Source organism: Carassius carassius, chromosome 9 (genome assembly GCF_963082965.1).
Source record: "Carassius carassius chromosome 9, fCarCar2.1, whole genome shotgun sequence".
Taxonomy (NCBI): Eukaryota; Metazoa; Chordata; class Actinopteri; order Cypriniformes; family Cyprinidae; genus Carassius; species Carassius carassius.
In genome coordinates, this window is record NC_081763.1 from 18623614 (window position 1) to 18638246 (window position 14633).

Here is a 14633-nt window from a genome sequence, read left to right on the forward strand (position 1 = left end):
AAAATAATAATAAATAAATAAATAAATATATATATATATATATATATATATATATATATATATATATATATATATATATATATATATATATATATATATATATATATATATATATATATATATATATATATATATATATATATATATATGGTTTCCACAAAAAAAAAAAATTAACCATCACAACTGTTTTCACTATTGGTGATTAAAAATGATAAATGTTTCTTGATCACCAAATCAGAATGATTCTGAAAGATCACATGACACTGAAGACTGGAGTAATAAAAACTCAGCTTTGCCATTACAGGAATAAAATATTTTTTACAATATTACAGTTTTCCCTGTTTTTTTGATCAAATAAATCCAGCCCTGGTGAACATAAGAGGCTTCTTTCAAAAATCTTACCAACCCCAAACTTTTGAACAGTAGTGTAGATTAGGGTTTTATTTCAAAATAAAGCCAATCTGCTGATTCAGGTGACAGCAGTTCTGTCTTATAACATCCACACCTGGTTCATGCATGTGAAAGTGATTTCACCCCTGAGGATAATTTCTAATTGGTTAAACTCCCTGCTCTCCAAACCTCCCAGACAGACAAACACACTGATGCACCGAGAACATTCAGAAGTCACTTAAACTTTGGCTATGAGGCTTTAATGATCTGTAAACTCTCTTTATGGCACACTGCTCAAGAGAAATCAAAACGTTATGTGTAGTACTTTTAACCCAGACAAGATGATGAACAGAAAGACAATAAAGGAGTCAGATGAGAGCTTGAAACCAAAGTAATGAGACTGCAGAGCAGCGAGAGAGTGATGGGAAGGAGGACAGAAAAAACAGAGAAAGAACAGCATGATTAAAGTCAGCCAGACCCCCCTCAGCTCTTGACTGAAGCAGGCCATCAACCACACTAAATATAGACCCTGCCCTCACACACACACACACACACACACACACACACACACTCACACTCAAAGGTGTTGTTCAGTCTCCAGCTCAACTGTGACACAGATCAAGACACTGTATCCACAAAAAAAATATGTAATGGATAGGGACACTGGCACATGTGCGTGTGTGAATGTTGGCCTATGTGTGCATCTGATCTCAATGCACTCATTGTGATATGGGTGTGAGTCTTGTTGTCATGGTAATGTTATCAGTGCATCGTTTCCTGGGCCGAAGGAACACCTGTCTACTTTCTAGCTGAGTTAACCACGCACATACACACAATGCCTTAGCAACATGCAGCCAGCGACTCCATTCATCAGTTCCTGTCTGAGGAGACTAAAGAGCTCTGCCAGACAGACAGGCCCTCAGCTGGTCTCTGTATTAAGCCAGTCCACCAACAGGTTACTCTCCATGTAATGATACATGGGGATTACTAATTTCAGAAATGTCTTCATGTAGATATGGTTGGTAGGTGTGTACAGAGTGAAATGCTGGTAACTATTCAAAAGTTCATAATAAAAAACTGTTCCTAAGTTCCTGAAAGGCAAGTCCTATTGGTAACATCTCATCTCCACATCTCTACATACTGTAGATAAAAAGTTCAGGGCTGGTACAATTTTTTTATGTTTTTGAAAGAAGTCTCTCATGATCAACAAAAGCTGCAATTATTTGATCAAATTTAATAAAAACTATTGTGGAACTATTATATTATGTTTTCTATTTATTTAATATTTTTTAAAATGCAATTTTCAGCATCATTACTCCGGTCTTCAGTGTAACATAATCCTTCAGAAACTGTAATATGCTGATTTGCTTTATAAAAAAAAAAAAAAAAATTCTTATTAATATCAACACTGAAAACATTTCTTATCAATGTTGAAAACAGTTGTGCTGCTTAATATTTTTGTGGAAACCGTGATACATTTTTTCAGGATCCTTTCATGAATATAAAGTTTAGAACAACATTTATAAATCAATTTAATGCATCCTTGGTGAATTAAAGTATTAAGTTCTTAAATTAAAAAATCTTACTAACACCAAACTTTTGAACTGTAATGTTAAACTCGTAAGACACAGATTCCTTTCCTGTGTTGATGCATTTCCTATTGAACTCAATAGACCCAAACTCCATTTAGGCTTTATTCACACTGCACAATTCCGATTTGGTTGTCCAAACCAATGTTTATGATTGATGAGATGAAATGCACCATTCAGACAGTGTCATCAGTATCTGGTGAATCTGCATCGGTTGCTATAGTAATGATGTGAATATCAGCACACTGCCAAAAGACTATCTCATAAAACTAATAGTACCTGTCAGTGTGAAAGTAGAGGGCAAAAAAATAAGTTTTTTATCTGCTCATGCCCATCAAAACATCAGGCACAAATATCAAGTTCTAAATTTTGGTGTATAAGAAAAAAGTGAGTGAAATCCTTGCTAAGCCTAGCATACCTTCCTTAGAGTAGTACAGGATCTCCACCTTGCGCTCCTCTGACCCGAGCAGGGCCTGTGCCAGCTGTGCCAGGGCGCTCTTCATAGTGCCCGGCCCCACCAGAAACTGACACATGCAGGACTGCTGCATGATCTCCGCTCGCGAGAAACCAAACATCTGACAGAAGCCCTCATTGCAGTAGATGATCCCGCAGTTCTTCACCTGGGCGTTGGCGATCAGGAATTTACGATCTGGTCAGGTAAGGGAAGAAGGGTTAAGAAAGACTAATTAAAATAAACAGTTCCGCTGTTATTGGGAAAAAAAAGGTCATTTAACACACACAGACATTTTGAGGGGCATGTTGTAGGTCTATGGAAGGGCTCACAAAATTTGTAAATCCCTGGTAGCCCTTCTGGCAGACAGACTTCAGATTTTGGTAGCCCAAAATGAATTTAACTAGCCAGAATTAAAAAAGACATCGGCTGAACTTACCTGTGGACAAATCAGCATGATCAGCAAAAACTAGTAGCAAATAGGGATGTAATGATTCACTAAACTTACGATGTGATGTGAATACAGATTATACCACACAATTTTCTTACAATTTATTTATATATTTATTTTTTTACAAAATGAGATTTAAGACAAATTATACATGGAAATGTGTTTTTTTATTATTTCTCATACAAAATGCTGCATATTTATTTGTGAAATTGAAATGTTAAATAAAACTCCCAAATTGAATAAAAAAATTATAAAACTAAAAGAAATATCTTCATATAAACAAAGGCTTTGCCTGTGCTCTATTTAAAATCAGAGGCAACCACTGCATTTGAATTACTATCCAAAAAAGATACTAAATATACATTATTTGGATTGCATAATTTCAAAATTTGAAGCAAAAACAGAATGGTCTGATTTGAAATTTGTGAATGAGATGCAAATGTCACTCTCTAACAGCAGATGGCACTAATGGAAAAGCAGGTATTCACAGGCTGCTGCCCCTTTAAGACTGAATGCATGGATCCAATATAATGATGCAAAGGGAGATTTATTTCTCCACATTTTACATTCACTTAAGATAAAACCGACTGCATTTACAAGAATACTTGCAGAGACAATTATTTAGAGATAATTTTGTGTGTATTTTCTTCATTCAGAAGCAAGGATACGCAAAAAAGGAATCAATTCTGTGTACGCACATTGTCTGAATCACGGCTCTCTCACTAGCTCCGAATGTGCGAGAATGTTTTAAAACGCTTGAATGTTTAAATCAGCAAATAAGTGCAAATGAGCAACTGTGACTGAACAAGCCTATATTTTTGTTTGATTGTTTGTTTGTTTGTTTGTTTGTTTTATCTTTTAAACCTGGAAATTAGTAGCTCTTAATAAGAAAGTTCAGTTATGCAAATGTCTTCTCTAGCGTAGTTCACAACCCTACTGAAAATGTATAATAATAATAATAATAAGATGATGATGATTGTTATTATTATTATTATTATTATTACTTGTTGGCCAAAACATTCAAAATTATTTTTATTATTATTATCAATTTTCAAAGAGGGTTGTGAACTATGTATTTAAAGTTTGAAGTTTGAAACTAACATACAAAACAACTGCTAGAGAAGACATTTGTGTAACTGAACTGTCTTATTAAGAGTTACTAGTTTCAAGGTTTAAAAGACGAATAAAAACAAACAAACCTTGAACACATATCCATATACTTGGCTATACTAGAGATGCTTTTGACTTTGTCTGTTATATGACTTTCTTTTCTTACCTTCTACTTTATTTGCCTTTACATTACTACACCAAATTTTCTGTATTTACAATGACTGCTTTTATTTAAACAGGAAATCTGCTGACAGTGGTGCTATATTTTGCAACAAGAGCTTCACACATCAGCTTCAACAGATGGAAAGCAACAAAGTTTGCTCTTAACAAGGTTTGAGGATATGCTTTGAACTGAAGATATAGCAAATTAAATTGTATATGTATTAAAGGGTATAAGCCTTTAAGGACACACAGACTGCCTTCTTTTATCTCTGAATTTTAAAGGGGTCATGAATTGAGAAACCAAATTTCAGAGTTTCAGAACTCAAAACTTTCTCATTAGTCTAAAAACAGCTTATATTGAAGCCAATCTGCCCAAACAACAGCTGATGGAATGTTCCACTTTATGATGTAATAGTGTGGCTAAACACCATCTCCACAGGAGAAGATCAACACCTGCTTCTACATCACTGCCTGTTTAGCCCCGCCCACCAATTCACACATAGGCTAGTGTAAATAATGAGAGAGGCAAATGCAGGTCGTCGCAAAAACCAAATAGAGATGGCTCCGAAGACACCAAGACACTGTGTGGTGCCATGTCAGTAAGAACTTGGTCCTTTGTTCACTTCATTTTACCACAGATTCGTTTACAAACAAGGCACACAAACTAAAACTAAAAGACAATGATGTGCTGATGACTATATTGGATCTGACAGTAATGTCGCACCACATAAAAGTGAATAACGTGATCACTATTGCTTTGTATGTTATTACACATTTGATATGTCCTGAGTATTTAGGCATCAAACATACACAACTGTTAGCCAAACATAGCAGTGGGTGAGTCTACAATCCACCACACAAACAGAGCGTCCTGATGAGGGGGGTCAAAACAGGACAGAAAATAGCCTATTACTTCTAAATTATGATAGTTTTTATGTAAAAATCTTCATAATATTATAAGTGTACCGTAAACAGTAGCCTATAAAACAAAAAACAAAGGCAGTTCATGGCCCCTTTAATACTGTTTCTCCATCTCTGAATGATAATTGTGTTTGGTGACACAAACTTTAATGCCCCCCTGCATCAAACTCATTATCACCTTTTTACTTCAGAAACAGAACACAACGAAACAAGATGGTTGCCTAGCAGTCGCAAAATGACACTTAGCCTTAACTGATAGGGAGTGAAGGGAGGAGCGGCAGGGTCACATTCACATTTACTGTATATACATGCATGTGTACTTAAAAGATGACAATGCATAGCAAAAAGCAATACACACATAACTAATCCGGAAGAGGGAGAAGAAACTATGACATAAATGATTAGACGTTCTCACAAATAACAGCTAACGTAGAGCAAAAGCAGGCTAAAGAATAAAAATACAAGAATTCAAAGAGTTCAAAAGTGTGTGTGCAACTACTGGGATTCATGAATAGTGTATACAGGAACAAAGACAAAGCCATGATTAAAAGGTGTAACGATAACTAGATGTTTTTAAGATTTTTAAAAAGAAATATGTATAATGTGTAAATGTAAAGTTAATTTTCAGGACTAAATCTGTTCGTTTCATTAAATGGAAATTATAGGACTGCAATTTGTTGCCAATAGCACCATCAATTATGAAATGTCATTCATGTGAGACTTTTTAAACAAAACACTAAGATTTCTCTCACATATTTTTGATTTAAAAACCTATAACAAACTGGCACATAATGACAATACTAATCTATCTGTTATGATTTATGGACAGACCACCCTCCCAATCAAAAGCGCTCGAGCAGTATACTGTTGCTATGGTTACCTCCTCATTGCTAGAAGTTAGTTTGCAGCTGTTTGCCGAAAAACACACACTGGCTTATTTGTAACATTTTTGGAGCCCACTGCTAAAACCTGTATTTACAGTATGAAACATGGAGAAACTTTTACTAAGATAACGTAGCCTTTGTTATTTGGAAGTACCCTCTTTGAGGGTCTTATAAAGCAGGCATAGGCCAGGTTCTGGGTTTAGTAAGACTTAGATAAATTTAGCTTGTGAGGAAAGGTTAGGATTTGGATAATGTCAAAGAGCTTTTGCACATAAAACTTGAAAACCTTGGGTTAATATGCGTCATTCGTCACCGTGATTTTGCCAAGTAAGACATGTTCCTGGATCAACATATTTTGATGATCCTGGATCAACATTATTGTCCAAAATATAGACCCAATCCCTACCCCTAAACCTAACCCTACCCATAATTTATTCCTAAAATCAGTGGAAAATGATAGCTGGTTAACAAGACTGTAGAAACACCTAACCCTGATTATAAGCCTAAAACAGATATTTCCTGAAAATGTATATCTCTTTTCTGATTGGTTGATTGGACTGTTGATCCAGGAACATGTTGTACTTGGTGAAATCACGCTCCGCATGCTTCCTCCTGTAGACTTTTAAACAGAGAGTGTGAAGGTTCATGCATACAAGACAAATGTGGTGAAATAGTAGCTACACTTTGGAAATGTTTAAATAACTAATGATAGATCAAATCTGATATTACTGATCTTAAGGTTATGTAATTATGTGTGATGACACATTTCTCCAAAACATAAAATCAGGAAACATCACTGAATAAACAGGGCAGGTGCACGAGATAATATACACAAGCGTGCACGCGCACACATACAGAGAAGAATGGAAAAACAGATGACAGATGGTTGTTAGCAATTTTCCATATGAAAGATTAGTTTTTTTTCCACCGCATTTGCATAATGTAGATAAAATAAGGCGGTTTTTGTTTTTTTGCTCTTACCTGATGACAGGGGCGTCACTAGGCCCTTTTTAGGGGGGCTTCAGCCATATGATATTACATATTATGCTATGATATTACATCTGCATCGGTGCAGTTCTTTGTCATATATGCATTGCAGTTTACATAATGTAATGTTACTGGAGCATTGGGAGCACACGGGACGGCTCGGTTTCTCATCCAATACCAATACGTTTCACTGCGTTCACCTTCAGCCCTTGTGTGATAGTTGTTTTTTATTCCTACAAAAATGAAGTGATTAACACCCATGAAAACATACTTTAGATTCAGAAAACGATCATGATTTATTTTCATTTACTTTTTAAAATTACAGACATATTATTATGTATTTTGACATTACATTATGCAGCCATGCACAGAAATGATTAAAGACACACATCATTGTCTGAAAGCACTAGATGGCCCAGAGAGAGAATGTGGATTTATTTTGTTTTGTATTATTAAATATAGTTTTGTATTAAGTAATAATGAATCAGGAGGAGTGTCATGATACATAAATTAGAGTAAGCGTAGAGTAAAGGGATTTTTGATTTTCTTGATTTATACTATTTATACTAGATTTGTACTTGATTTATAGAAGTGGCAAATTGATAATTCATGTTGTTATTTTTAATAAATAGAAATAAATATAGAACAGATTAATCAAATTGCCAATAGACAATTACATTAATACATGGTTTGTCTATATTCTTAATGAATATTAGCTGGTTAGTTAAAATACTTAAAATGACATCAGTTTTGATGGGGTGACTTTATGAATATCCAACCGTATTGTTGATTATTGTGGCGAGTGGGGCGGGGCCGAGAGACGTGGGAACAAGGAGTGAGGCCGGCAATGATTGGGCAAATCAGTGGCACCTGTGGCCCACCGCCGGTCTCGAGTCCCACGTAGGAGATGGAAGGATATAAAACTGGAGCGACGACAGTGAAGGACGAGAGAGGACCAGGCCTGGGATTTTAGTTGTGTTTTGGTTTTTATTTGAGCGCACCAGTCGTCCGTGAGGGGCCGGTGCGCTGTTTGTGTTTATTTTTGTAATTAAAATGTTATTTGATTGTCCGCCGGTTCCCGCCTCCTTCTTGCCGATGACTAGGATGTTTAAATATCATTACAGTGGTGCCGAAGCCCGGGAGAAGGAGGGACGCGCTGCTGAAGATCCCTCGCCGCTGTGGTGAATCCGCGGTGCCATCGAGCAGACGAGGAGGATGCCGCCATGGACGCTCGAGGCGGTGGACTGGAGCGAGTTGCCGGGGACGGGCGAGCTCGCTGCCGACCGCCCACGATAAGGAGGGACGGCTGCCGTCCGTGAGGGAGCGGAGGAGTCGGCGCCGTTCGCCAGGGGGCCGGAGCCTGCTGCTTCCGTGAAGGTATCCGGAGGAGCAGGGAACGGGGGACTCCTGCCGGCTGCCCAAAACCGGAGGAGCCGTCGCCGTCCACCGGGCGGCGGAGGGGTGTCGTGCCGTCCGCCGAGGGCCGTCCAGTGCCACCGCCAGGCACCGCGGAGGAGATCGCCCAGCCGGTGGAGGGCCGAGCAGCAGTGCGTCTGGGAACCGGAATTTTTTTTTTTTTTCTCTCTCCCCTCTCTCGTCTCTGTCGCTCCTCCTTCCATCTCCTTTTCTCTCACCTCGTCTGTCCTATCCCCAGGTTCCCGCAGGTCCCCGTGAGCGGTCCCCCCCGGAGGGAGGGGGGGGGGGGGAGTAGAGCGCAGTCTCGTGGGTACCCCCCGGCCTGCGAGGGGCGATGGGGTTATGTGGCGAGTGGGGCGGGGCCGAGGGACATGGGAACAAGGAGTGAGGCCGGCAATGATTGGGCAAATCAGTGGCACCTGTGGCCCACCGCCGGTCTCGAGGAGATGGAAGGATATAAAACTGGAGCGACGACAGTGAAGGACGAGAGAGGACAAGGCCTGGGATTTTAGTTGTGTTTTGGTTTTTATTTGAGCGCACCAGTCGTCCGTGAGGGGCTGGTGCGCTGTTTTGTTTATTTTTGTAATTAAAATGTTATTTGATTGTCCGCCGGTTCCCGCCTCCTTCTTTCCGATGACTAGGATGTTTTAATATCATTACAATTATAAAGGCTAAAAAGCTAAAAAACTAAAATAATTTATATTTCATTGTAGATGGATATACGACATTTTTTTCTTGTCGTGCGGGAGTAGGTCTGCAAATGAGCAACAGTCAGGTGAGAATAGAACGTAGACAGCCTCTCACACACACAATACAACTGTGTTCCCAAGATTCATTTCACTCATTGAACCCTGACATTGTTTTAATTGTCTGCCAATTTCCCTGTACATTTTATAAGAAAAAGCAGTGGTATCGTCAAAGGAAAAAAATCCTATCTGAGGTTTGTATGTGAGCATAGAAATGCAAACAGTAAAATGTTGTGTTTGTACTGGAAACATGTGTGCGTGTGTTTGAACAGTGAATGAATCAGGAGGTCTTCATTGTAAAAAAAAAAAAAAAAAAATCGACATTCCCTATTTTCTAGTGGTCACATCCAATAATTATTTTTTTATTACAGTGTTGTATATGGCTCAGTCAGTAAGGTTAGTAGCATACCACCCTACCCTAATAGTCAAATAATATTTTTTTAATCATACCCTTATTGGGGGCTGAGCCCCCCTAAAATCAAAATCCTAGAATCGCCCCTGCCTGATGATCAACAGTGCAATGCAAATCAAATCTCAACTTTACATGACTGACCTCCACACTTACGATGGGTAGGCTACTCTCTTTACCCATTATGACCCCCAATGATCAATAAACAATTACATCAACAAACAATACTATATCTAATGTTTTAGGCTAAAATAACATGTTTCCGGCTATAAAATATCTTACAACCTAAAGGAAGAAAATAAAAAGTTTTGAAACTCACTATGCCCGTCGAATTTCCTGATGATGGTGTCCAGATAAGTGTTCTGGAGAGCGACGTGTCCCCGGCGTATAGGCATTTTCACGCGTGGACAGATTCAAGAGCCCTGTTATTCTGGTTTTCTCTCTTATTCAAGAACGAGCGAGCAAGACAGACGAAGATAATCTAAAAGTCGAACGCATTGCGAAGGAAACAAGTCTTTATAGTCCAGGAAACCAACAAAAATGACACAGAAATCCAGTGCGATCCTCGAGAAAGTGAAAAGTCGCCGAGTTGAAATGCAAATAAAAAGAAAGCGCGTTTGAATGAAAGCAAATGTCTTGCAGTTTTGGGACTCGAAACTCTCGCGCCGTCAGATGAAATGTCGCTGCGCGCAATAGTAACGCACCAAAGCGCTCCCCGAAATAAGACTTATACTCTGAACGAAAAATAGAAGAACAGACAGAAAACAGCACAACTGACGCTCGACACCTGAGAGGCAACGTGCGGCTTGGCTGATGAAGCTCATTGTGGAAACATGGTACGATGCGTTCACAGGGAGGCAGTGGACACAGCTGTCACGTTTGACAGAAGACAGATGCGCGCTCATGCTCCTCTCTCTCTCTCTCTCTCTCTCTCTCTCTCAGAGAGCGTTTATCGCTCTGAAAGGTATGTCCTAGTGGGATACAGTCCATAAACGAGCATTTCCACTAAACACAGCAGTAGAGTAGGCAACCTTTAATAGCGTTTAAGTTTAAGGTATTTTATAGCAGAGGGAAAATACATAAGTATAAATAACTACTGAGCCTGCAAATATGGCTATGCTGATGTTCAAGTCGAGCGAAGGCGTTATGTAATCACTCCGATCGAGCTCCACTCCAGGCTTTCTGTTTTTCTCTGCCTGCTCACTAACTTCAAACCCCCGTTAGTTATTAAAAGCAAAAGCATACAACTCTGCCCTGAAAGAGAAATCTGCGTCATCATACAACTTCGCAGGGGTCAACACAGATAGTTTCTAATAATGAGCTCCGAGCTCGTGAAGTGCCCACGAACAAAGACATGCGATCTGTGATCCGGTGAAACGTCCACTCGGCCAATCAAACAGAGGAATGGACCTCACTAACTAATTAGGCCATAAATAAACCTGTGTGGCACAGTATGATTTTGTTACTGAATATATTATATGGCGATTTAGAAATGTGAAGGAAAACCATTCCAAAACTCTTACTGGCAATGACAGATAGACATATGCGATATCATGCGTCCAGTAGATGTAGTGGAAAACATTGCACTGTACACGGTACAATCCTAAAGTTAGATAAAAGAAAACTGAAGAGGTTCAAAGATAAGATACGAAAAGATAAAACTGCCAACACCTCCCTTTTCTGGAAAGATAAATATACGTGGATTTTTTTTAATACAATGCATAATGGATTTCCATATGAATTTATAGGAATCTTTATAATATAATTTGTTTTACATTCTAAACAAGCCTGCATATAAACGGCACTGAAAAAAAGTTTTTAATTCATCCAATGAAAAAATGTTAGGGTAATTATTCACATCTATATTTTTTTAACTGGAGCCAATGATTTAATTCGTTCGATGAATGAATGAAACACTTTTTTCAGTGAGATAATTTTAATATAAAATACTTTATGGTTTAAAATAAAACTTTACAGTTAATCTTTTAATCATGTGCATACATAAAGATTACATATTCAGTGGTTCCCAAAGCTGTCCTGGACTTTTTGTATTTGTCTCTCTTATCTCACACACCTGATTCCACTCATCAGCTCGTTAGTAGAGACTGCACGAACTAAATTGTGTGTGTCTGATTAGAGAGACATACAAAATGTGCAGGGCAGGCGGTCCTCCAGAACAGGTTTTGGAAGCAATGTACTAAATTAAAAAATCGACCTATTTGTTAGTGCTCATTACACACAAAAAGCATTTATTTTTTCTATATGGTGATATGTATCTTTAAAGAAATGTATATATATATATATATATATATATATATATATATATATATATATATGTATGTATGTATATATACACACACACACACATAAATAACAGTGATCTCTCTCTGTCACCTCTCTAGTGGTTTCAGTAAGATCCCAGAATGGAAAATCTCCTGTCGGTGTCTAGTTAAATGAGAACACCGCTACAGAAGTGTTTTATCAGTCCCACATACTTCCAGTATCCCAAAACTGATTTCTTCCTAACCATGCACATACACCGGTGAGGACAGTCTTGGAGAAAAACATCTGGTCTCACAGCATTATCCCATGACAAGATCTGTTTGATCATAATGACAGCTACGTTTTGTCTCACATGAAATATGTTCCACATACATACATCCAGTTATATTCTGTCTCTCTCACCTTCCACACTAAGCTAACTTAAGTGATTCTCATTTTTAACAGGAGATAAATGTTTCACTCCTGGCAACAGCAGTCTATGCTGACTGAAATGTGGCGGTCCTGGAGTGGTCTGACACACTGTGACAGGCTTAGCTGATTGTGATGTGCTTTGCACAGATTCTCCGGGTGCCTGAGTAAAGAGGTGGCGGCGCTGGAGGGTCAAACTGAGGTTAAATAGGAGAAGATGTTTGATTACAGCCCGAAGAACCTCCCTGATATCTGTCCATAGCCTTCAGTGTTCATAGTTGGTGTCTGATGGGCATGGCAGAGATGTGTCTTCCAACACTCTTATCTTCACTTTTCATGAATCCTGGGAAATTAGTTTTTATCTTGCCATCTTACAGACCAGATTCAGACTGGCATGTTGTGAACAGATGTTGATATTAGTGGGATAGTGATCCTGTTCCCACACTCTTAAAAATATTAGTTCTTTATTGGCATCTTTGGTTCCCTGAAGAACATTTAACATCCATGGAACCTTTCCATTGCGCAAAAGGTTCTTTATAGTGCAAAAAGGTTCTTCAGATTATTTAAATACCCTAAAGACTGCAGGGACTTTTTACTGAGTTTCTCATGCCCATATTATCCTTGGATCCAGAAATAAGTCAAGCTGCCTAATGATTTATTTCTTAGTGCAGTGTTTAACTTGGAACCTGTGAAACATCCAGATGCTATCAGACTATGCGTCACACATTGTTCTAAGTACTCCCTTTCAGATATCTAAGATGTTGTTTGCCGTTAACACTTCTTTAAAGTACATCAGTGAGGACAGCATGTAATTATGCCTTTCAATGCCCTTGTTCCGAGTTGCCTCGCTCCAAAAAGATCATCCAATATTTCCCAATTTCTTCACATAGGACTCAACTCAAGCCAAGTTCTGTCAACTCAGTGCCCACCTCTGTGAATGTCAAGCATTGCTGTGAAATGTTTTAGTGACCTCAAAGTTTGATGTTCTGAAATGACATTTTATTTAATGAGATTTGATTAGGACATTTGTTGGCAGTGTTTTTGATGATATCTACCAAGCTGGGAAACAAATGTTCCCAGATTGCGCTAGGGACATGTTTTGAAAAGCCATATTTCTCAGTATAAGAGGTTTTCTATACACATGGGGTCTTGACCATAAAATTCACTTTCTGTCCATTCCATTAGAAGAGTGGTTTTCAAACTGTGGGTCACAGAAAGTGTGAGAATGGACCCTATTTACGTTTCTGTGTTTGTAATGCAGTAAATTATAGTGTGGTTAACTTCCAAAGAGGTACATAGCAGAATAGCAAATAGTATTTTATTTTATTTCTTAATTTTAATTTGCTCCAACAATTGCGTTTCCATGACTGTCCAAAAATGACTTGCAAAAACAAACAGTGTGGTCGGACAAACTTAGTCGGAATCCATCTGACAAATCTTTCAGATCGGCTAATGAATCAGCATGCCATTGACCCACATACTGAACTTCAAGTTCGATGTCAGTGCGTCTTTACATCAATAAAAAGGCTGCTCTTACTTGCTGTGCCACTAGAAAAAAAATATATTCTCTCTTTATCTGTATTCCCCAGTCATGTCTTTATTCAGTTTTAAGCCTCATTTTTATAGTTTACTATTAGATAAGTTAGCCTCCCTAAATGCAATTTAACAAGTAAAAATTGCAATGTTAATGTAAAGAGTGTTCTTTTTTCATATCAAAAGAAGACCGATTTCTGTCCTGAATGCTTTATTCAGATTGCTCTCACCTTGAATTTATGCATTTTAATTTCATTTCCCACCAATAATTCACTGATATTGCAAGTAATGAAACGAGTTCTGTAAATATTATGCAAATTCTATACTAACCTTTTTAGACCTAGAATGAGTATGTGACTTTAAACAGGCTCCAAAAAACATGTCGTTATGTACTTGAGAGTGAGAGATTTCACTTTTGTAAACCTGTGAAAAGATATCAGGGTGAGGATGTTCTTTGTCTTTGAAATTCATTACGCTTGCTCTTCATTATCTTGATATCCAGGGCATAGAAACCTTCTATAGGAGCAAACCTAGTAACTTAAATGCCCTGTCAACAAACCCTTACAAAGACAGCACCTGCAATCCTCATCTAACAAAGTGTGGGATCTGCACTTTATCAGTGACCCTGTCACACTTACCTGTCACTCAAACCTTCTGCCCCCTTAACATGTTCACAAGTGACAGAAGATCACCTGTCACTTCCTGCTTTTCAGTTTTAAGTCATCATTAGTCAGTCAGAATGCATCAGCTGCAATGCGGATGTGGTTTTGTTGAGTAGTCTTCTTTTATCCACTTTATTTTTAACGTAAAAGCAGATGTGGCCATTTGTAACTTGTAACTCGTACATCTCGCATATTCACAGAAAATAGCTTGCTTCCAAACAGAACACATGC

The 14633-nt window shown here is 38.2% G+C and overlaps 1 protein-coding gene across 1 annotated transcript in view; it reads right to left on the reverse strand.

Moving 5' to 3' along the window:
* LOC132149146 (potassium voltage-gated channel subfamily H member 6-like) overlaps positions 1–10417 on the reverse strand; it is a 52983-nt gene extending 42566 nt beyond the window's left edge. The window contains exons 1-2 of the mRNA XM_059558117.1: positions 9836–10417; positions 2398–2628 (exon numbers count right to left, since the gene is read on the reverse strand). Of these exons, the coding sequence (XP_059414100.1) occupies positions 2398–2628; positions 9836–9911 (307 nt within the window). The 5' untranslated portion in view covers positions 9912–10417. The remainder of the gene's footprint in view (positions 1–2397; positions 2629–9835) is intronic.
* Positions 10418–14633: the final 4216 nt, after the last annotated feature.